Genomic DNA, 23,574 nt, shown 5'->3' on the forward strand with positions numbered 1-23,574 from the left:
CCGTATACATACTACGCATACAGCGTTTCGTTGCACCGGCAGGCAATCCACTGTGCCAAGCTAGCTAGTTACGGCCGGATCTCTTGTGGGGTCAGTCGCTACAATATAAACACACACACAGCATTGTGTGTGTGTGTGTGTGTGTGTGTGTGTGTGTGTGTGTGTGTGTGTGTGTGTGTGTGTGTGTGTGTGTGTGTGTGTGTGTGTGTGTGTGTGTGTGTGTGTGTGTGTGCGTGCGTGCGTGCGTGCATGCATGCGTGCGTTTGTGTACTCCACCACTCAGCTAAAAACACACCAGAACAGTCTGTGATACTGATAACATAGCTTCAAATTCCTTAAGTAGTATGTCATCACAATGCAACCAAAATAATGCTAGATAGAGATAAATGAAATACTTATCTGAGAAGATTAAGAAACATGGGGCCACACCCTTCTAGGCTTTGAAGTCGATTGGATTTCTAAATCAGTTTGATTCTGTTGTGGTAGTAGTAGCTCCCTGGACTCCAATTTCAAGATTTTACACCATTTTGCGTTATCTTCAAGACATATTTAGCTACTAGTCCTAAAATAGCGAAAAGACCATACAAGCTGTTGTGAGATTGTAGTTTGGCTATTTTCACCAATTGTTCACCTATTATTGCAGAATGTTTGCCTATTATGACATGCCCAGAATAGGAACGCCAGGGTTCTTGTGGTTAAGGGGTAGTTCAGTGATTCTCAAAGTGGGATCCAGGGACACCCAGGGGTCCTTGAGGGGGTTCCAGGGGGTCCCCAGCAAAAGTAGTTAATATAGCATGAAAACCGCTTTAACTCTATATACATGGCTATTTAAAAATAGCCGATCTACAGGCTCACACATGTCTTGACACGTAGAGCCTGTAGATCTGCTATTTCTGAAATGTTTTTAAGAAATTTTAAAAGAAATTGAATATTTTTTAAACATTTTAACAACACAAATCTTGTCCTCGTCCATTCGTCCGTGGTCAAATACATATTAATTTGGGGGTCCTTGAAAAAAAAGTTTGAGAACCACTGGGGTAGTTTATACAATGGCTTCAGTTTCACTTCAATCTTTTGGTTCGTTCAACATGGCTGTTTCTGTGGGCTTCATTCATATAAAAGGTATGTTGTGTATCTTATGATGTTACATTGTTTCTTTTAAATTGATTTGTTGATGCTTGATTTATCTGTTTTTGTGTCTTGTGTTTTATTTGGTTCCATGTTCTTTCGTCAGAACTTCGTTCTACTGAAGAACAATAAATAATGACATTTACCAACGCAAACCATACTTCTTCTTTGTCTCTCTTGCTATTAGCCTCGTCTTAGTGCTAACTATTTTATTACATTTTTTCTCTGACTGGGGAGGGAGTCTGGGTGATACGTGGGTGGGTTCTAATGATCATTACATCCTGATCGTGAAAGAAAATATTTCAAAAGAAGAAGAAAAAATAAATAAAGGGTATTATGGACAATCAACATCTGGAAATAATGTGTCATCATAATGACTTTACTTCAATTCATCCAATATTGATGAATATCTTTATACAGCTTCGTTCTGATTTCCTTTTTGTGTCTGGTTGTAAACGACTTTTAAAGTACTCTAGAGCTTGCTCCTACAAACACTCACACTTACTCTTACTCACTCGCTCTTAGCTTTTTCTGACATTTCGCCACAATTGTTAAATTGCCAGAAAATTGGACCCTTCGCTAAACCCCACCCCAAAAGCGATTGTCCAATGCCAGCTTAGCAACCGTTGTTAGCCTGGCATAGGTCTGGCAAGCTTTCGTCGCCTGCCATAGCTGTCAATGTTATTTCGCCCACACACACAATCATTTGCAACATAATAGCAAGAATAGGAATACCACGATAACGCAATGGTGACTATGAACCACGTACCCAAACCCGTTGGAGGCTGCTTTTCCCAAGCTGAAATCTGCACTTAAACTGCAAGGCTGCATGGCTGTGTTGTTGAACACATACACAGCTTAACGTCAGGAAAGTTACACGACTACCTCTCCCAGGTGGTGTCAATAATATGCTACTAATCACCTTAATCGTAACAAAATTCAGAATCACAGCGCTGCCTGTTTCGGATTCCACACGTAAAAGTATATTAATTCATGTGTTCGTCTATTTATTAACTGCTACTGCAGTCTTACCCTGCGATACATGAAAACTCCTGTTACAGTCATGGATCAACTTCAACCTGGTGTTTGCACTTTTTCCATTTACGGTCCGTACATCTATATAAACGTTCAGATTTCAAATATAAAGTGCTTACCCCATGGCCACGGATGTTACAATTATGCATCTCAAAAGTACCTGTATATTCTGTATTGTTCAATAAAAAGCATTTTAATCCGACCAGTGGCCATTTTCTCATAATGTATCAGAGTGCAATACACCTACCAACCGATAGGGTCGCTCAGTTGAAAGCATGTGGAGAAAATGGCCACCGATCAGATTAAAATGCTTTTTATTGAACAATACGGATGATACGGGTACTTCTGAGAGCCCGTACATAAATGTAACATTCGTGGCCATGGGATAAGCACTTTATATTTGAAATATGAACGTTTATGTAGATGTACGGGCCATAAATGGAGAAAGTGCAAACACCAGGTTGAAGTTCATCCATGACGGTCGTGACAGTCGACCGTCGTGTATCCATGGCTATTACTCCCTCTAACATTTCCCATGTTTTTAGTTATTGAAATAATGTCATGCACATTTGTCCAGTGCATAGCCTACTGCAGACCTAGATTTTGGTCTGCCTTCAGCCTTTCACTTCCGGTGGTGCGACTACGTTTTCATTCCCACTAACAATATTTCTACACGGAACACTAACACCACTTCTCCCAGAGAACATGGATCGTTTTGGTTATAAGCCCACTTGTTTCTATGATGAAAGAGCAAGTTAAAATGTGAATATCTTTCCGTGGTTGTCTGCTCCGAGGACGCTATTGTTAAATGAGTTTCGGTTTGTTTTCAGTGGGAAGCAGAGCACAGACAGTAAATCCCGCCCACTACATTTGATTGGGTAAAGCGCGGCCTGCTTCCTGATCTGAAGGCACGCCCACTTGTAGGTCAGTGTGTACATGTTATGACTTATGACGAACCCCCCCCCCCCCAGAATCAGAATCTGTTCTTGAGAGGTTAGGGTGTGACTAACTTCGCACCACCAGTCACAGAGTAGACTGGGTGGGGTTTAGCGAAGGGTCCATTGTAATACTACAGTCATCTAACAGTTCTTCTTGGTCACTCACAAGGTTACTAGGATAGACACTAGAGGGCAGCAGAGTGCTAAAAGAGATGCAATCCTGTAGAAACAAATTTGACTCGCACCTCTATAGATTGCACCACTATGGTCTCATCTGATCTTACCACCTCTTCAGTCCACTCCAAAACATAAACAAATTATTATTTTGGTGAAGATCCTTGTACTGATACTTTTCAATATTGATGAAACATGTAAAGGCTTTATTTCAAAGTTGTCTGCACGCTTTGAGCTTGTAGATCAGCAATTTTAGCTGTTTTAGCTTGTGATTAAAGGTCACCAGTGGTGGATAAAAGTACTCAACTACTCTACTTGAGTCAAAGTATAGATACTCCTGGTCAAATATTACTCAGCTACGAAGTTGCTCCGAGTTTAAGTACTGAGGACTTACACTTAACAAAAATATTTTTTTAAATCCTCAAGTATTTGTTTTATGTGTTTTAGCTTATGTGTATTTAGTTTTTAGTTTTTTTATCTATTGTGCAGCACTTTGGTAACCTTGCATTGTAAAATGTGCTATATAAATAACGTGGATTGGATTGGTGAAGCTTGCTGGATAGTACAACTAATGGCCATACATCAATACACACCACTGTGCAGAGTTACCAATTAATTTTCCATGGTTACCTGACTTATCCGCAGCTTTCACATTTTGCTCTGCAGCAGCATTAACAGACGACGTTACACTGATAAGAACCAGTATGCGTGCAACCAGTCTGCGTGCAACCAGTATGCGCGCAATGAATCCCATTCAGGTCCGCCTCACCAGCCAACACAAGAGGTTGTTGGGGTGCGCTGAAACAACAGGTTGAGAATTGATTGCGTGACACAATCACCAGTGCATCCAGTCTCAATGTTGGTAAACAAATAGCTCCAATCGGAACCTCTCCCTCCGCTGTATAGCTCCGAGCTACATAGCGGAGGGAGAGGTTCTAAATGGGGCTAGTAAACAATAATTGGTCTATTGCATGTTAGCCTCGGAAACCCAGGCTTTTTTTTTTGTTACAAAAGAAAAAAAGCCTGGGGGAGCCATGCAGGAACGATGGTCTTGGACCTTGTTATCTCCTAACCAATCAGAGTGCAGAGGCGCGTCGCTCTAAATTTGGTGACGTCAGCGTGCTCCGTGCACAGGCCGAGGGGGGGAGGGGAGGGGAGGCGGGGACATAGATTGGTGAAGCAATAGGAAGCCACGCACAAATCCGGGCGGCTGTGTTTGGGTCCGCCCTTCAAGACCATGGATTGAGCTCGTAGCCTCAGGCTAATTGCATGTTGACTGGAGGACCTCTACAGATTGCACCACTATGGTCTCATCTGACCATAGGGGTTGCCACCTCCTCAGTCCAAAAGATAAACAAATCATTTTGGTGAAGATCCTTCTACTGATACTTTTTCAATGCATCTTGATGCCACAAAACGGTAAGGACTTTATTTCAAAGTGGTCTGCGCGCTTTGATCTGGTAGATCAGCAAGTTTCTCTGTTTTTGAAAACTTTTGAAAGTGGTTAAGTCTGTCTATGGGTTTTATATTGAACCAACAATGGCAAGTATGAGCTTGTGACTAAATAGGCCGACTAACTACATTGGATCCATTTCGAACACAGATCCTTTTATTCCATTTCTTGAAAAGTAGCAGTTTTGGACATACAGTTTCCAGCCGACAGCGACCATACTCTACCTTAGTTGTTCTCAAACTTTTTCCGTGCCAAGGACCCCCAAATTGATATGCATTTGGCTGCAGACCCCCATCTGAAAATGTTTTGTTCCAGGGACCCCCAGAAGCAAAGATTTGATTTGCTTTAAAATATATATATTCAAAGTTTTCACGATTTTTACTATAGACTTAAAGGGCAAGACCACTTTGGTAGAGGTTTCGGTTGTGTAGTTGTAACTCCAAAGGTGGGCAAGAAATCAAAAATAATTGCTCCATTGATTAGAAATTGATTATTCAAAATGGATTGGTGAAGCCGGCTGGATAGTACTAATGGCCATACTGTATCTTTAGACACCACTGTGTAGTTACCAATACATTTTCCATGTATTGCTTACCCGACTTATCCGCAGCTTCCGTATTTTGCACTGTTGCGCATTAATAGTTGCAAGCAAAAAGCAGTCTACAATTTGGGTCTTCATTTCCTTCAAGACTATAAAACTTTGGAAAAAGAAAAATAGCTGCCAGACTCAGTAGTGACTCTGTATGCCGTTGAGTCTGCTACAGTCAGTGTACAATGGACAACAATTATAAGAACACTGAATGTATTTGTAATTATCATAAGCAGTCATTGTATATCGTTAGCCTCTTAGCATAATTGCCCAATTTTTTGGGGCCAAATTGACATTTCTGCCTCTTAAAGGAGAATTTTGGACTAAAGTTTTCTTACCTTTTCTATGACGTTATGATATCTTAGGATGAATGGTACAGTAGAAAATTTTCATAACTCCACCCCTGAGCCGCCACAGCTTAAAAGGTGCGCGGATAGGCCTTAGGTTAGATCACATATTTTAATAGCTTTTTTTTTTTTTTTAATTGGTGAGATCTGACGTTCATAGTGACAGAACACTATGCAACCAAAAATAAATAAATAAATAAAAACAGAAGTCTCGCTAGACAAGATTGAAATCTCGAGATTTCAATCTCGTCTAGCGAGACTTCTGTTTTTTTTTTTTTTTTTTTGGGACAGTATTCTGTCACTATGAACGTCAGATCTCACCAAAAAAAAAAAATTCCCCTTTAACACTGCTGCTTCATTGTGCCTTATAGACTATCAGATTGCTTGTTACATTCCAAAATGCCGTAGGCATAAAGTGATTTCTGGCAACTTTTTGACTTGAGCAGAAACTATTTTTGAATGTAAAATGATTCTGATGAACATGAGGCTGAGAACATAGGCAATAAGGCAGGATGAATCAGCAGTGTTAGGAGATAAGAGTAGAATTAGGCAGAAAATAGAGGCAGATAAACATATAGGCAAAAGTAGTCATTTGTCATGTTTAAGGTTTTCAGGAAAGAAGAAATGAAAAATCGAAAAATCATTATCTGCCTAAGTCATCTAGTTGACTTAGTCTTAGGCAATCATGAGAAAAAAGACAGTTTATCTGCCTTTATTTATATAGATCTGCTTAACTCTACTCTCCTAACACTGCTGATTCATCCTGCCTTATTGCCTACAGTATGTTCTCAGCCTAGGAGTGGGGTATGGCCAGGCTCTTGTAGAGTTTGGATGTGATTGGAGACGAAGGGCCGGTGTGCTGAGATGTGCTCTGGAGCTCTCTTGGGGCGCTAATGAGTGCAGAGAGAGAGAGAGAGAGAGAGAGCCCACAGAACATTGGATGTGGAGGCGAAGACGGACGAGACATAACACCATCGTTGTCATGGAGATTACAGCCCATAATACTACATGTGTTTTGGACCAAATCACACACAGTGTGAAACAGTCGCATGTCAGAGCACTGCATGCAGTGTATCAAATGTATATGTTTTACTCACGGTAAGACCTTGCAGATAATACAAATAAATCATGAAGTATAATTTGCCCTGAGTTGATCTGGAAATATGTGTAGTTGTGGTGCAGTCCGCATTCGGACCGTGGTCCACCTATTGAGGGCCACTACTAGTGGTCCTCACCGTGGCATCTGCCTATTTACTTCATACCTAGTGGTCCACTAGGTATGAAGTAAATAGGCAGTTGGGTCTAAAACAGGAAAGAAGTAAAGGCTTACAGTATGTGGGCTACATACACACACTTTTTAACAGGGGAAAGTATCTAACAATAGTTAATGTGATCTGAGGCACATACACTCTTGTCAGCAATATTCTGTGTTGATACAGTCAATATACAGTAGGCCTATATCTCTGCTGTTCGGCCGGAACCAGCTAAATCCAAAATGGTAATTGTTCAGGAAATGAAAAACAAAATATAAATTTTTCAGAAAATGAAGAAAACCTTATATTTTTAAAACAAAGCAATACTGCCTCATCAAACTTGGTATTGTGACTTTATATATTATCAGATACTTGCATGTGTCATTATATTATCACCACTTAACCCAAATCCAGTGCAAGTGGAGTTAGGAGGTTTTGTCCATCATTGATAAGAACAGCTGGCAATGGATCTCAAAGCTCACAACACATCACAACGCATTGTGAGCTTGGAGATCAGCTATTTATGGTGAGCGCCATCCTCATATACTATAGATCAAGCTGAATTCTGTACTTAAACAACTTTTATTTTAAAGATGGAGTGCCATGATATTTTTCAACCCTAAAACCTGATCATAAGGTATTATTATTATGTAAGGATTTTTTTCAACAAAAAAAAAGTGTAAGTGTTAAAATGTTGTTTTTATGTAGACACACCCACCAGTGCATTAAGTATACCTGGTTCTCACCTTAGCACCTCCTCCACCACCTTAGCACCACCCACCTGTCCTAGTCCCTCCTCCTCCTCATGCCCACACCTGTTGTGTTATGATAATGAGGGGGAGGGTGTGGGCTTTGTGATGTCACTAAAGCGCTGTTTCTCTATTGGCACATTTGACCCTCAAGGTTTCAGCCTCCAGGAAAAAACTCCAAATAGTCAGAGAAGACATAAAACACCATAAAAACACCACCGGGGGGCTTAATGAAGTTCTATCAACCTCATAGACACATGAAAAACAGAAAAAGTGCAAAAACATGGCACCACCTCTTTAACATGCATTGTAAACAACCATGGATCTAACTGTTACCACTGTTGTTCTTCTACAGTTGAGTGCAACAAACAATTCTGCCTCAATACTCAATCATGTATTTAACAAAAGCGATCATGGCACACCAACAATAAATAAATGGCATATAAATACAAAATACATTCATGAAAAATAGAATCTGTCAAATCTGTAGCCTACTGCACTAACAATAACAACCACAGTTGAATTTAACTATCATATACCTATCAACATTTTATTATCACACTGTTGTGTGTTGTGTGTTGCGTGTGTGTGGTGGATGTTTCTTAGTGCTTTAGATTGTCATAAAAGCTGTGAAAGTCTTTTGGCATGATCTCCTTGAGCTCTTGGAGATGTTTGAAACAAACTCCTGCACACACTCATTCTCTGTCCATTAACATTTAAAAAGAAAACACGAGCAGATGACCTTTGTGAAGACACCCTTCTCCTCTTTACTGGGGTGACATCTATCAAACCTTGCACATACATTCTCTTCTCTTCCCAGTTTATGTTCTCCCAAAAGCATTGAAAAATCTTCTCCCTGTCTGCCTCATACAGAGCAGAGCTTCTCGAGAGCCTGAGAGGAGGGGGGAGTTGTTTGTTTTTGACGGACAGTTTGAGGGTCCAATGGAGTTAGGAGTTTTCGTCAGAGGCGCTTTTTAATACTTTTCATATGTTATTATTAAAAAAAAAAATTACACAGATGTAGAGGGGGTTCAATAGCGTTGATTCATGAAAAAAAAAAAAAAACTGAAAATGGAGTTAGCTGGTCCCGTCTGGACACTGACGATATATAATATTCCTTTCCTTCCTTCTTTATAAATATCCAGTTTTGAACTGGAACTTCAACACCCAGGAACACTGGAGGCACAGATACTTTATTACTGTAGTTCATTAAAGTATTTTTTATTTGTTTGTCTTTTGGTTTATTTGACAGGGAGGGACAATGTACAATATAGTATAGTTTGCACCAGAGATAGCTATGGTCATTTATAACCGTAGTCCTTGTGTGGTCACCCTGGGTGGGCGTTAGCGGTACCACATCAACTGTGAGCAATGATTAAAAAAAGATATCTATGGCAAATAAGCACTATAAACAAATAAACAAGACGTAATACAAGATGTCACATAATGCAATTAAAGGAAAACTACAGTGAAAAATGTGATACAAAATGTTTTCTGTAGCACACAGCCTGGAGGACTGGGTGATGTGGTCTCTGGATCTGGTTCTGGTGAGGAGGCGGGCAGCAGAGTTTTGCACATATTGAATTTTTTTGACAACTTTGGAGGTGGCACCGTAAAGGAGGCTATTGCCGTAGTCAAGTCTGGATGTGATGAAGGCATGGGTGATAGTCTCTTCTGCAGTTTGGAATAGTGTGGGACGGAGGCGGGCGATGTTTCGGAGGTGGAAGAAGGCTGTTTTGGTAATGTGGTTGACTTGGGATTGGAAGGAGAAGGTGGGATCCAGGATGACACCAAGGTTGTGGACTTTGGTGGAGGGGGTGACAATGGAGCCGTCAATATTCAGGGTGAAATTACGAGTGGAGCGGGTGAGGCCATCTGGACCAATAATGAGGACTTCAGATTTATGGCAGTTTAGTTTCAAGAAGTTTTTTTGCATGGAGAGGGTGGTAGCAGTAATGGTTTTGGAGGGGAGGTAGAGCTGTGTGTCGTTGGAATAGCAATGAAAACTGAGGCCATGGTGGCGAAGGATCTGTCTAAGGGGGAGGATGTAAAGAATGAACAGGAGGGGGCCAACCACCGAGCCCTGGGGGACACCGTGGGTGACAGAGGTTGTGATGGATTTAAAGTTATTTATTGAGATGAATTGATGTCTGTCGGAAAGGTAGGATGTGAACCAGGAGAGGGCAGTGCCGGATATTCCGAGGGTGGATTTGAGGCGTGAGAGGAGTATGGAGTGGTTGATGGTGTCAAATACAGCACAAGGAGGGGAAGGATGTTGAGTGAGCCGGTGTCGCAGGAGAGCAGGAGGTCGTTGGTGACTTTGATGAGGGCAGTCTCTGTTCTGTGTTTGGAGCTGAAACCGGATTGTGAGTTTTCAAAGAGGTTATTGGATTCAAGATAGGTGGTGACAGTTAACAGCCCCATGGGTTAACAGTCCCATCTACAGTAGTAAAGGATCTTTTTTATTTTATAATAAAGTGTATGTAATTATTTTTGCAGTTTGGTGATTACTTTGCAGAAACTTTGCACGCACATTCCCACTAGGCCGAGGAACACATGCCACCCTTTTCACATTGTCCTGTTATAGTGCCACCAGGAGTCAGATTTTTGCTAAACAAATGTTTTGCTACTACTTGGACAGATTTTGTCCAAAAATCACGCAAATCGGTACACATTATCTCTATAGTCAAGTGATCAAGACGGATCCGTCCAATTTTTCATATTCCATCTTTATTGGCGAATTATGAACATTGCTGGCCCACAATAACCTACCTGACCTGGTGGAGACCTGTGCTCCGAGGAGCACTTTTTCTTGTTGACTATTTCCCCTGATTTTCAAAATAGCCTGCAATACCTCCTACTGCTGCACCCATTGTGCCAACAATCATTGTACCCATTGGGCCAAACCATGTACCAATAGATGCCCCAGTTCCAGCTCCAGCCACAGCCCCAGCAGCAACCGCTCCAAATGATGAATAATTAACAACAGCTTGTTTTCTTGCTTCTCTCTCACGTTCTTCTCTCATCTTACGCATCACCTCCTCTATTTTTTCAGGAAATGACAAAAACAAAAAAAAGTAGAGTTAGGAGGTTTTGTTCATCATTGATAAGAACTGCTGAATGGACCTCCAAGCTCACAATGCGGTCAAAAGTGGGTGGAGCCTGGAGTCAGCTAAACCAGCTAACTCCACCCCCCTATGGTGAACTTAGCTGGTTTAGCAGAGAAGTTTGAGGTTCCGAGAGAGAGAGAGAGAGAGAGAGAGAGAGAGAGAGAGAGAGAGAGAGAGAGAGAGAGAGAGAGAGAGAGAGAGAGAGAGAGAATCTTTATAACAACAGATGATGTTCTAAACACTATCTATTGCAACAGTGTTTTATCACTTAAGAAAATGAGCTACAATACACTCTTTATAGAGTAGTAGCACTTAACGTTTAAAATATCAACACATTAACAACCAAATAAAATGAATAACAACTAGAATTATAGCTGCAAGCAGCGATAAGCGGGGCCAAGAATGAAGAGAGAGAGACAAAGTGATAGAGCCAGACAGACAGACAGACAGACAGAGACACACAAAGTGATAGAGAAAGACACACAGACAGACAGGCAGGCAGGCAGGCAGACAGACAGACAGACAGACAGACAGTCAGACACAGTGATAGAGAAAGACAGACAGACAGACAGACAAAGTGATAGAGAAAGATAGACAGACAAAGTGATAGAGAAAGACAGACAGACAGACAGAGAAAGACAGCGATTAGCAGGGCCAACAATGAAGCGCAAAAATCGGGTTAGGAACCTCACTCATGGACACCTCAACCTATTGCCATTGACAGGAATCGAAGCCTCAACCTTCGGACTCACAGGCTGCAACACTACCTGTAGTGCTATAGCTTCGTCCAGGCTGATGTTGTCTGTTGAAGATCATAAACTCTTGCCTTCTGTCATGAACCAAGTCCCTGTTTCACTAACACTAAGATCACTCGTTCACAAACCATTTACCAATAGAGAAATGGTATGTCTCCTCAGAACCGAAACTAGTGAAAGTAGCCGATCTACAAGCTCACAAAGCGTTGCTATCTGAAAAGTTGTGAGATTGTAGATCGGCTATTTTCACATGTTATACATTGAAAAAACATACTCTCAAATAAGCATTTCATGTTATCTTTAACAATTGCACATGCATTAATTGATACAATCATGTTGTGTGCAATGCGATTTAAATGAAGTCTGCATGAGTTGAGGCTTGAACCGGCGACCTAACCGGCGAGATAAATAATGCCAATAATAAAACGGAGCCTTGCACTGTGCCAGTGCTTGGCCCTGTAAAAAGTGCTCCTCGGAGCACAGGTCTCCGCCAGGTCAGGTACGTTATTGTGGCCTCCTGGTGGCGCTATAATAGGCCAATGCGAAAAGGGTGCCATTTCTTCTAAGGCCTTTCACGGCAATCAGACACTGCATTCATGATTTGAGGCATTTTGTTCCAAAAATGTGTTTTGCTAAATTAGACCTGCTGGTGGCGCTATAACAGGACAATATGAAAAGGGGGGCATTTCTTCCTCGGCCTAGAGGGAATGTGCATGAAAAATTTCACGGAAATCGCACGTTGTGTTCATGATTTGAGGCATTTTGTTTAGAACGGACCTGATAGATATTTTTAATAATAATAATTTGTCTCGTGTTATATTCAGGGCCTAACTCATCCTGGCTCCCTATGTCTTCTCACTGTCAAACTGACATGTTTCACCCATGAGTCAGGGCCTTGCTTTATCTGTGTGACCTCAGTATACTTGCCTACCAATCTTATGATTGTATTAAGTTCGAGGTTGTACGGAACTAATTCTAGTATTAGTTCTCTCCTTTCCTCTAGAGTCGGCATGTGTTTTGAGCCATACAGAGCGCAGGCCCTCCGAGGTCACTGATTATCTCTGGAGGAATAGAGTACAGAAGTCCTGACGTCACTCGTTCATCCCCAGGTTCGTAAAGTAATTTCGCTATGGAGAATAACATTGGGTCATCATAGAATCGTCTCATATAAGAATTGTGGTCCAAAAATAAACAAACTGTCTTGGCGATATTGTCAGGGAGGAGGTTCTGTATCGTTTATGATGGTCAGTCACTAATATTTGATACAGTCTGTTTCTGGCGAAAATGTAACTAATTCGGCGGAAGTAACATTAGCGTTTTCTCACCGTCAGTTGATATTTCATATCCATAAGAGTAAAACCGCCAGGGTCATTTGTTTATTTTTGGAACACAGTTCTTATTTGACGCAATATTAAATACGTCTATGGGGATTCAGAATGGGGGTGGAAAACCGTGAACCAGGTAGACAAACCTAGGATGTGTAATTTACGTCAGACTTCGGTGCTCTTGGAGTTAACTTGACCATCTATGACAAAGCAACAACACCTCCAGCGACGCCGGTCAGAGCCAAGTTCAACGTGTTGTTTGAGACATTTGGACGCTGTTTGTCCAAGATTAACTGTCACACATCAGCTTGCCATCTTCTCTCTCAACCTACGAGCGAGGCTCCTCATGGCCAGATGTCATTGTCAGAGCTGATAACAACTTCATTTGTGTATAACTATTGTGATCATTGACTGTTTAGTCAGAGAGATATTTTTGCTGTACGGTGCCTCGTGTATTGATTCTTTCTCTTAATACAATGTCAACTTTTTAATTTGAGAACCGATTTCGTCTCATCCTTTTTACGCTGGGTTTTCAGCTGTTTAACTACAAATAGTTGTAATTAACATAGAGCAGGATTTACGACCCTTATCAGCTCCCTTATCAGCTCTATCAGGACCTATCCTGCAAACTTTGGAAGCCAATGTTAGCCAATTAGGATTGATTGAATATGAAATAACGGACACATCCGTCTTGATCACATGACTATAGAGATAGTGTGTACAGATTTGCATGATTTTTGGACAGAATCTGAAGGAGTATAGCAAAAATGGGTTTTACAAAAGTCAGCCTCCTGGTGGCGCTCTAAAAGGCAGATGTGAAAAATGCAGGGCAAAGGTTTTTCCTTGGCCTCTAGGGATTGGGCATGCAAAGTTTCACACAGATCGGTGCAGTTAGAGGTAAAAGTGTGAATCGGCCTGTTATAGCGCCACCATGAGGCTGATGGGAAGATTTTCGAGTGGCATTTCTTCCTCCGCCTAATGGGAATGTGCGTGCAAAATTTCACGGAAATCGCATGATGCGTTGAGGCATTTTGTTCAAAACAAACTTCAAAATCGGACAGTTCCGTGTTGATCACATGACTGAGATACTGTGTCCCGACTTGCGTGACGTTTGAACAAGATCTATAGGAGTAATATCAATTTTTTTTTGTGCAAAAATCTCCCCCCTGGTGGCGCTATAACAGACCAATCTGAAAGATTAGGGGCAGAGTTTGACTTTGCCATCCAGGGAGTCTGTGTGCACAATTTCGCAGCGACCGGGCCAACGGTGCCGGAGATTAGCTGTTCACAGACAGACACACGCACACGCGGACACACGGACAGGGTGCAAAACATTGTCTAGGCCATTGATTTGGCTGAGATTAGCAGTCGAATCAGTCTGATTCGACTGACAATTTCTCAGTCGAATCATGCAACAAAAAAAAAGTTATGCAATAGACAATAGAGGATCATTCCATTGGGTCATCAACATGTCCGTACACGGGCAAATATGTCCGTGGCAGGACATGTCTATGTCCGTGGCACATTTTTTATTTTGAAAAAAATAAAATCTAAATATAGCCTATGGTTTTCTTTATTATATTGTAGAAACATAAAAAATGTGTTTGAATAACTGACTCATAAAGTGACCAGCTCATTACATATGTTGCAGGAGATTTTGGTAACACTTGCTCATAGGTACCCGTAATTAACGCTTAATTTATGATTACTTAATACATTATTTAAGCTTTAATTAAGTGTTAATTAAGTGTTAATTAAGTGTTAATTAAGCATTAATTCCTTGTAATTCATCATCGATTAACATCATTAGTTAAGCAAAGTAACTTAATATATTATTTAAGCGTTAATTAAGCATTAATTAAGCATTAATTCATCATGAATCCCTGGTAATTCATCATTAACTAACATCAATGTTACTTAATACATGAATTCATGATGAATTAATGCTTAATTAACGCTTAAATAACGCTTAATGAAATAATAATGATGTTAATTACGGGTACCTTAAGAGCAAGTGTTACCTGATTGCTAATTGATGCCTGTGAATTCTGTGAATTTAGCAAAATGTGCTTTCAAAAAAACTTTTCATGGAGTGTATGTGGTGTGGTCAGACAATGAAATAATCAAAGTCAACGGCATGCGAGGGACCACAGTAAAAAAATGGTGCAGGAAAAGAGCAAAAACAGAAGGCATGTCATCTGTTCAGATTAAAGGTCATCACCATGCCACCTTGTGATGGACATTTCCATAAATATTGTATTTTTGCCACGGACATGCAAAACGAGTAATCAGTAATATTACCAGAATCACATAGCCCTAGCTCTAAAGTCTCTAAAGTGCCATAGTGTCTACTCTATTCCACAGCGCTACACATCTTAAAATGAGCCACTTATCAAATAAATAAATGTTTAATTATTTGGGGGGGAACGCCGATCTACAAGCTCACAGCATGTTGTGAGCTTGTAGATCAGCAATTTTCTTTTCTTTTTAGCCTATAATGACACGCCCAAAATTCGGATGTCAGAACCTGGAGACTGAGAAGTTATCCACTGTATACTGGCAGGTGGAAGTCATGAGACAGGCATTCAATGTGGCATGGTCGAAGTATATTCCATGTTTGGGACTTAAATAATTGGGTCTTATCAATACAGACAGTGCTTCCATCTTACATTGCAGGAGCAAAAGGGCCATACTTGAGGACAGGTAGAGATTGATTATAACCAGCTAAACTTGTTTTTAATAGTTGTGGTTTCCATTAAGGTGAACAGGTACTGTAGTCTATGTTGATGAGAAAGTCTAAGGTATGCCGAGAAATGACGAGAGAGTCAAAACAGGTAATTACCGGTATGTACAGTACACGATGAGTGATTCATGAGGGGCAGAATTGAGTACTCAGTATGAATTGAGTACAATCACTATGAATTGAGTACAAAGGACCCCAATTGAAACGAGCCATAGGCTTTTTTTAATCCTATTTAGTTGACCTTGTATTTGAACTGTACTTTCATGTGCTTTTTTTCTGCAAACTTCTAAATAAAGTATTCAATCAATCAATCAAGTATTCAATCAATATGCAAAGGTGTCTAACTTTGATCAGAGGTGAGGAGGAGGTCTGATGGTGAGGCTGTGGATCAAGGATTTCCATGGATTATCATGATTGTGGACTGTTATTATTATTGTATTATTGGACACTTTGAAACGCTTTCTCTCAACTGACATAAATCAGCTTTACTTGTCCAGTTCTGCCCTCCTTTGCCTCGGTGCTCCTTCTCAACAGATGACATGCCATGTTTTTGCACTTTTCCTGCACCCTTTTTCACTGTGGTCACTCACATACAGTTGGCTTTAATTGTTTCATTGTCTGACACACCTCATACACTCCATTAATCCATTGTCTTAAAACATAAAAATAATAGTATTCCACAAAGGATTGAACGGATGTTTTGACATTTTCAGGGAATCTTGTTGTCTTGTTGTCCTCATATGATGCAATCATGTCCTGTACATGATTGCATCACAACATACAATCAATACCACAAATCTCCTGCAACATATTAATGACCATGTTATCGAGACACTTTATGAGTCACCAAAATGATTGAAACAAATTTTTGTCTCCGCCAGGCCGAAAGGCATGGCGAGTATGTTTTGCACCCTGTCCCGCACCGTTAGCTTGATCGCAGTGAAACTGTGCACACATACTCCCTGGATGCTAATTCAGAACCTCTGCACCAAATCTTTCACATGAGCCTGTTATAACGCCACCAGGAGGTCTTTGCAAAACAATTTTTTTGACAGTACTCCTACAGATTTTGTCCAAACATCACGCAAATCGGTACACAGTATTTCTATAGTCATTAAACAAAACCGGTCTTTCAGATTTTTCATATTCCATCCTGATTGGCTAAGAATGTCTTCCAAAGTTTAAAGGAGTGCTCTGTTTTGAACAAAATGCCTCAAATCATGAACACACCATGCAATTTCCGTGAAATTTTGCACGCACATTCCCACAATGCAGAGGAAGAAATGCCAAAAATGTCAAGTCAGCGCTATAACAGGCCGATTCATGTTTTTTACCTAAAACTGCACCGATCTGTGTAAAACTCTGTATGCGCACTCCCTAGAGGTCAAGGAAAAACCTCTTTTTCACATCTGCCTTTTATAGCGCCACCAGGAGGCCGACTTATGTAAAACATATTTCTTTATATTACTCATTCCGATTTTATCAAAATTCACGCAAATCGATACACATGATCTCTATAGTCAAATGCCTCAAATGCCTCAATGCTCCAAATCATGAACTGCGTAGGTATTAGTCTGGAACTTCGGTGAGGAAGATTCATTTCCAAGGGGCGGTTTGAACAGATTCAAACATCATGTCCCAAATGTCCTACTTTGAATAGTGGGCTCTGATTGGTCAACCTACAAATGTAATTCAAACCGAGTAGCGCCAGACCAATCTGCCAAGGGCTATTTTTTTTCAACCTGTTGCAGATTCGTCTGGTTTCCAAGCTACCTCTATTCATAAATTATTATTAGGCTACTTTTTTCCCCTGCATTTTAGTTGTATGGTATATTGGAAATTGAGTAAACTCAAAAATGGGTTTTGCACAAATCGGCCTCCTGGTGGCGCTATAACAGGCCCATGTGAAACATTTGAGGCAGAGGTTCTGAATTGGCATCCGGGGAGTGTGTGTGCACAGTTTCACATACCAAATTTGGTATGGTATGTGAGTAGGGGCGGCCATAGCTGAGTGGTTAGTGAGACCGCCTAGGGAGCCAGAGGGCCTGGAATCGTACCTGGGGCAACCAGGGCCCTGGTTGCCCCAGGTACGATTCCAGGCCAGACCAGCAAATGTGTCGATGAAATGAAATTTGTCCCTGAGCAACCCTTAACCCCCTTAACCCCTAATTGCTCACAGGCCCTCATTGGAAACAAGACCGCAAGGACTTTCATGAACGGACCTGTTAAAGGAATTATCCTTATCCTTATGCTGCAAACTCGAGTTATGGCTATTTAAAGGCCGGCCAATAGGAAGACAGAGGGGGCGGAGCTTCAGAAATTACAGCTCGTCCCTATTGGTGGTCTTAGTCCACATACCAAATTTAGGGTGACCATATTCTGAATTCCCAAAAAGAGGACACCCAACGAATGCACGCGCGCGCTGCGTTCCGCGCGCGATTTTTTTTGCGGTTCTCCACCGGATTTGTAACTTTTGGGTTTTTTTTTTGGTACCTTAATTCGGTTAATTCGGTTAATTCTGGGCCTCTTTGAGGTACTGAAAAATATTGCTTTATAAATAATATATTTATTTATTTAAAGCATGTCTCCTAGAAATCTATGAAATTTATATTAAAAAAGCCAGCCCCCCAAACCCCTAAAATACATAGAAATCTAATACATTTATATTAAAAAAGCCAGCCCCCCCAAACCCCTAAAATACATAGAAATCTAAGAAATTTATATTAAAAAAGCCAGCCCCCCAAACCCCTGAAATACATAGAAATCTATGCATTTTGGAACAGTTACTATAACATTTGCTAACCTGCTGCTGCAGCCGCGGGGGGAGGAGGAGGAGAGGAGACAGCTCATTCTTTCATTCAGTTTGGGGCCAGGCACGTTGGCTGTTATGCTGTTGTAGCTCAGTCCGTGTCTAACTAACTATAAGCTAGTTAGTATGATATACCGTAACCTCACATGCAGCAACTTATTTTCGGTAGAGCAATGCCAATGTTAGATGCACGTGTGCACCTTTATTTTATTTCACCCGCTTGAACCAGCGCACATTTTCCCACATACACAATGAGGAAAGTCTCACACAGGCAGAAACGAGAGAAAGCACACTGCCTGCCCTATCAACAGAGCGGCACCCCCAGGGTCCTAGCGCCCTTCGCATACAGCACACAAACACATAGGCAGGCAGACGCACAGATTTTTTTTATTATTATATGCATCTTCCCTTTACCGGGACAAGTGAAGTCCAAAACACCGGACATTTGAAGGATTTTATAAACCCCCCCCGGACAGGCCGGACAGCACCCCAAAAGAGGACATGTCCGGGTAAAAGAGGACGTATGGTCACCCTACCAAATTTGGACTCCGTAGCATGCTGCAAACCGAAGTTGTGGCTGTTTAAAGGCCGGCCAATAGGAAGACAGAGGGGGCGGAGCGTCAGAAAGTACAGCTCGTCCCTATTGGTGGTCTTAGTCCACATACCAAATTTGGACTCTGTAGCATGCTGCGAACCGAAGTTATGGCTGTTTAAAGGCCGGCCAATAGGAAGACAGAGGGGGCAGAAATTACAGCTCGTCCTTATTGGTGGTGTGGTATATTGGTCATTAGTTGCTTATATTTTAACAGTATGCAAGTCAAAACGTATAAAGAAATGATACTAAAGTTATTTTACTAAAGTAGGAAGAATCATGAATGTGTTGTGAGCCAGCCTGGCGTTTGCATAGCTAATCTCCGACTCTGCCCTGGTGTGGAATGCAATCTACATCTCCATTGTAACCTGGAGACACCAGGTCTAGGCTTCCTGGCATTCAGCTGCTAATCAGATAGAGGCACTGATCAAAGAGCTTGGTCAACAGGTGGAGGCTCTCATTGACCCCCACCCCACATGAACCGCCTGCATTCTAATGTCAGCTACCTACAGTATAAAGAGTGACTGTAAGTGACTAGTTAGAGAGTACTGTTGTCACACGCCGTGAGGCTGCTGGGGAGAACAGGGGGCTCTCTGCCCCTGGATGCTATGTCACACGCCGTGAGGCTGCTGGGGAGGACAGGGGGCTCTCTGCCCCTGGCTGCTTCTGCTATGCTGTTTGTTTGTCGCTGAATAAATGAATGATTTGGAAACCTGGAAACCTGACAGCTCTCTTGTCTTCTTCTCCTCTACCTTATTACAACCAACCAGCCTGCTAACACGCAGTTTACTGCCTCAAATACACGACGGTGGTCTTAGTCCACATACCAAATTTGTACTCGGTAGCATGCTGCGAACCGAAGTTATGGCTGTTTAAAGCCCAGCCAATAGGAATTGTAGATCGGCTATTTTCACTTCCTGTTTGGCGTTGAAGTTTGACGCTTCGCCACAGTCACGCCGTTTTACGAAAACTCAAGCTTTTGATATCTTTTCATCATTAAGGTCTTTTGTGTACTCTGAGCGAATTTGAGGCAGATCTGACAATCCGCCTAGGAGGAGTTCGTTAAAGTACAACCCGTGAAAATGGCATGAAATGCACAAAAACGCCACTATCAATTCAAAATGGCCGACTTCCTGATTGGTTTAGGTCATGGCTCCAAGAGACTTTTTTGAAAGTCGTGACATGATACAGGTGTGTACCGATTTTTATATCACCGTATTGTCAGGCTTGAAGCACAAACTTTTGTAGGGGGCGCTATTGAGCCATTAGGCTTTTGGAGTACGCATTGCCCCTCAAAAATGCGATTCATTATTGGGAAAATAATAATCATTGCAGTTTCAATAGGGCTTCGCACTACTGTGCAGTGCTCGGGCCCTAATAATAATCATTGCAGTTTCAATAGGGCTTCGCACTACTGTGCAGTGCTCTGGCCCTAATAATACTATTAATAATAATATGTGTATAACAAAATCAACCAACTTGTGTCTGATAAATAAAAAAAACACCTAAGCGAATGGTTTTAATCATAGAAGATGCAAGGCAGTTCAATTCAACACTTTTTACAATTTTATAGTCCACTTGCCAGAATGTGAACCCCGACATGTTGAGTACACCAAGGTTTTATGTTAGAAATGTTGAGTATGGGTCCCCAGCATGTGGAAACTGCCGGATGCTAACTTGCATGTTGAGCAATTTTCAGAATTAGCGTAATTCGCTTTTATTAGCATAATCACCTATATGGACAATATTTCAGCAATTGTCCCGGGCCTTCAATTTTCGCGCTAATCAGTCTTAAATGCACCAAATGTAGCCCAGATGTAGCCCAGGGCATGCTCTAATGATTTAGCTAGGGCGCCCGAGAGGGCGACCTTTGGGGTCGCCATAGCGACCAAATCCAAAATGCCCGCCATGTAAAACGGTTTGGGCTGTAACTTTTGAACCAGATGAGCTACAAATACAAACTTGGTGTCTATTTCAAAGTTTTTTTTACCATTGCAAACACATTGGAATGCTTATCATTACGATTGGGTGTGTCTGAAACCCTAATATGCATATTTCCAAGATGGTGGCTATGTGAAAACGAGTTATAACTTAACCTTTGACACTTTTGGCAAACTTGGTGTCGATTTTATGTTTTTTTAAGCAATTTTATTGAAACAATAGAAAAATGGAGTGGAGCACATCCCTATTGATACAGATAATAGCCAGTAGGCTAGAGTATATTAAACAATACAATTAAAAATGTAAATGCGGTGCGTGGAGGGGGGGGGGCGCCCCTCCACGCACCACACAACAAGGTTTGTTGTGTAGAACCTCAATGTTCCTCACATCCACATGATGAGGTGTAACAAACTCCGGCTTTTCCTCTCTTCCATGCGCTAGCAGGATGTGATACTACATCAGCCTTCCTTGGCCATGGGAAAAGAGTGCATGGGCAGCTTGGGAGGCAACACTGGATCTCACAGTAGCGCCTGATTATGTGGATGTGAGGATGCCTCACCAACAATGAGGGGTCCAGACGACAACATATAAGCACAATGGGCATGCCCATATATGGGCATAGATAGATACCTTTATTGATCGCACAGGGGAATTTCAGTCACCCAGAGGCAGCACAGCAGTCAGAGTTACAAAGTTACAGATACAGAGTAAGGAATGTATACAGCAATTCAAAGGTAAGACATAACAATAAGATGCACCATCACTAAAGAACAAAAGTATATACACCTGTACAAACTATCCTGCACTATGCAGAAAAATAACAATAACACCAGGTTACAGTGTCCTGTCAAACCGTGCAACCAGTACGATCATCACGAAAAGTGACAAAGTGTCCACAGTGCAATCAGTACAATAACTATCTAAGTGTAATTAGTGGTCAGAGTCCTTGGTACATCTTATAAGTTATATGACCGGGAGCAGTATGGGTCAGCGCCCCCAGCCTGTGTCTTCCGTGAGGAAGAAGCCCAACAAACCCACGGTGAGGCCTTTAGGAGGGCCATTCAAGCAAACCGGCCCAAGGAACCATCACGCCAGAAGGAAATGTTTGGATCGGGGTGTTGCAGCGGATCTGGTGCAGCGGATCTGGTACAGTGCTGGAGACGAAGGAGGAGTCCGGCCAGGGGGCCACCCACAGAGCCTAGTCCCTCCACGTGCCAGAGCCTCCCCGAGTTCCGGCAGAGTAGTTCCGGAGAAGCGGACTGAGTGGTCCTGTCTTTCCCTATATGACTGACCGTGGGTCCTGGGACCTAAGTTGGGGCTTGATCAACCCCGGAGTCCAAAACATCGGAATCTTCTCAGGAAGAACAGCCTGCTCCTACATTAGAGTATGTCAGACCAGTCCAACGAACTGTTCAGGTGCACTCCTAGAAACTTGTAGTTGGCTACAATCTCCACCACCTCAGCATTTATGGTGCTGGGGACCGGAGGTACCCTCTTGGTCGTGCCATAGTCCACCACCATCATCCAGCCCACGTATGCACGTACAGAGTTTTTGTGCATTAATTGTGTCAAATACTCCTATCTATATCAATAGGAATGTGCTGCACTCCATTGTTCTTTCAAATACATTATATGTGTAACATACAAAGGTTGCTTATTAAGGTTGTTCCTAAAAGTGTTCTGGGTGAAAATGTTGAATACCTTTTTGGGGAAAGTGTTGATATTGTTAATAAGTAAATTAGAGATGGATGCAATCAGAAAATCGGAGCATTTCTAATATGTTTCTAATGAAAATAAAACAGACACTAAGTTTGCCAAAACTGTCAAAACGTTTTCACATAGCCGCCATCTAGGGAATATGCATATTAGGGTTCCAGACACACCCAATCGTAATGATAAGCATTCCAATGTGTTTGCAATTGTCAAAAAACATGAAATAGACACCAAGTTTGTATTTGTAACTCATCTGGTTCAAAAGTTACATCCAAGGCGGGCATTTTGGATTTGGCCGCTATGGCGACCCCAAAGGTTGCCCGCTCGGGCGCCCTAGCTAAATCATTAGAGCATGCCCTGGGCTACATCTGGGCCAAATTTGGTGCAATTAAGACTGATTAGCCCTAAGGCCCAGGACTATTGCTGAAATATTGTCCATATACAGTAGGTGATTATGCTAATAAAAGCGAATTACGCTAATTCTGAAAATTGCTCAACATATGCAAGTTAGCATCCGGCAGTTTCCACATGCTGGGGACCCATACTCCTTCAAAACATCCTAGGTACACTTAGACGGCCAAAAGGGACAGGCTGTAATTGTTTAAGCCCCACCCCCTCTGTGTTCCTATTGGCTGGGCTTTAAACAGCCATAACTCCAGTTCCCCGCATGCTAAACTTCTGAAACTTGCTAGGTGCACTTAGACGGCCAATAGGGACAAGCTGTAATCGCTTAAGCTATGTAGCCTAACTTTTCAGCTGATTGCCATACAGGCTTGTATCGTGGACGGAACGCAGATGGCCCGTTCATCGCTGCTTGCAGCTTTAATTAGGGCCCGAGCACTGCACAGTAGTGTGAACCCTATTGAAACTGCAATTATTATTATTATTATTCCGATTCTTCCCGATAATGAATCGGGAAA

At 41.8% G+C, this 23,574-nt stretch overlaps 2 protein-coding genes across 7 annotated transcripts in view; both read right to left on the minus strand.

The window, feature by feature from the left end:
* LOC308077311 (GTPase IMAP family member 4-like) overlaps nt 1-23,574 on the minus strand; it is a 128,185-nt gene that overhangs the window by 27,616 nt on the left and 76,995 nt on the right. The gene's annotated exons all lie outside the window — the stretch shown is intronic.
* LOC308077313 (baculoviral IAP repeat-containing protein 7-B-like) overlaps nt 8,876-23,574 on the minus strand; it is a 40,298-nt gene continuing 25,599 nt past the window's right edge. For 4 of the 5 annotated variants that reach the window (XM_080417952.1, XM_080417950.1, XM_080417951.1 and 1 more), the window contains 2 exons: nt 10,581-10,709; nt 8,876-10,019 (listed from right to left, as the gene is read on the minus strand). In XM_080417952.1, the coding sequence (XP_080274078.1) occupies nt 9,913-10,019; nt 10,581-10,709 (236 nt within the window). In that variant the 3' untranslated portion in view covers nt 8,876-9,912. The remainder of the gene's footprint in view (nt 10,020-10,580; nt 10,710-23,574) is intronic. The other variant, XM_080417949.1, reaches the window with a different exon arrangement.

The sequence above is a fragment of the Gymnoscopelus braueri genome (genome assembly GCF_963280865.1).
Source record: "Gymnoscopelus braueri genome assembly, chromosome: 21".
Taxonomy (NCBI): domain Eukaryota; kingdom Metazoa; phylum Chordata; class Actinopteri; order Myctophiformes; family Myctophidae; genus Gymnoscopelus; species Gymnoscopelus braueri.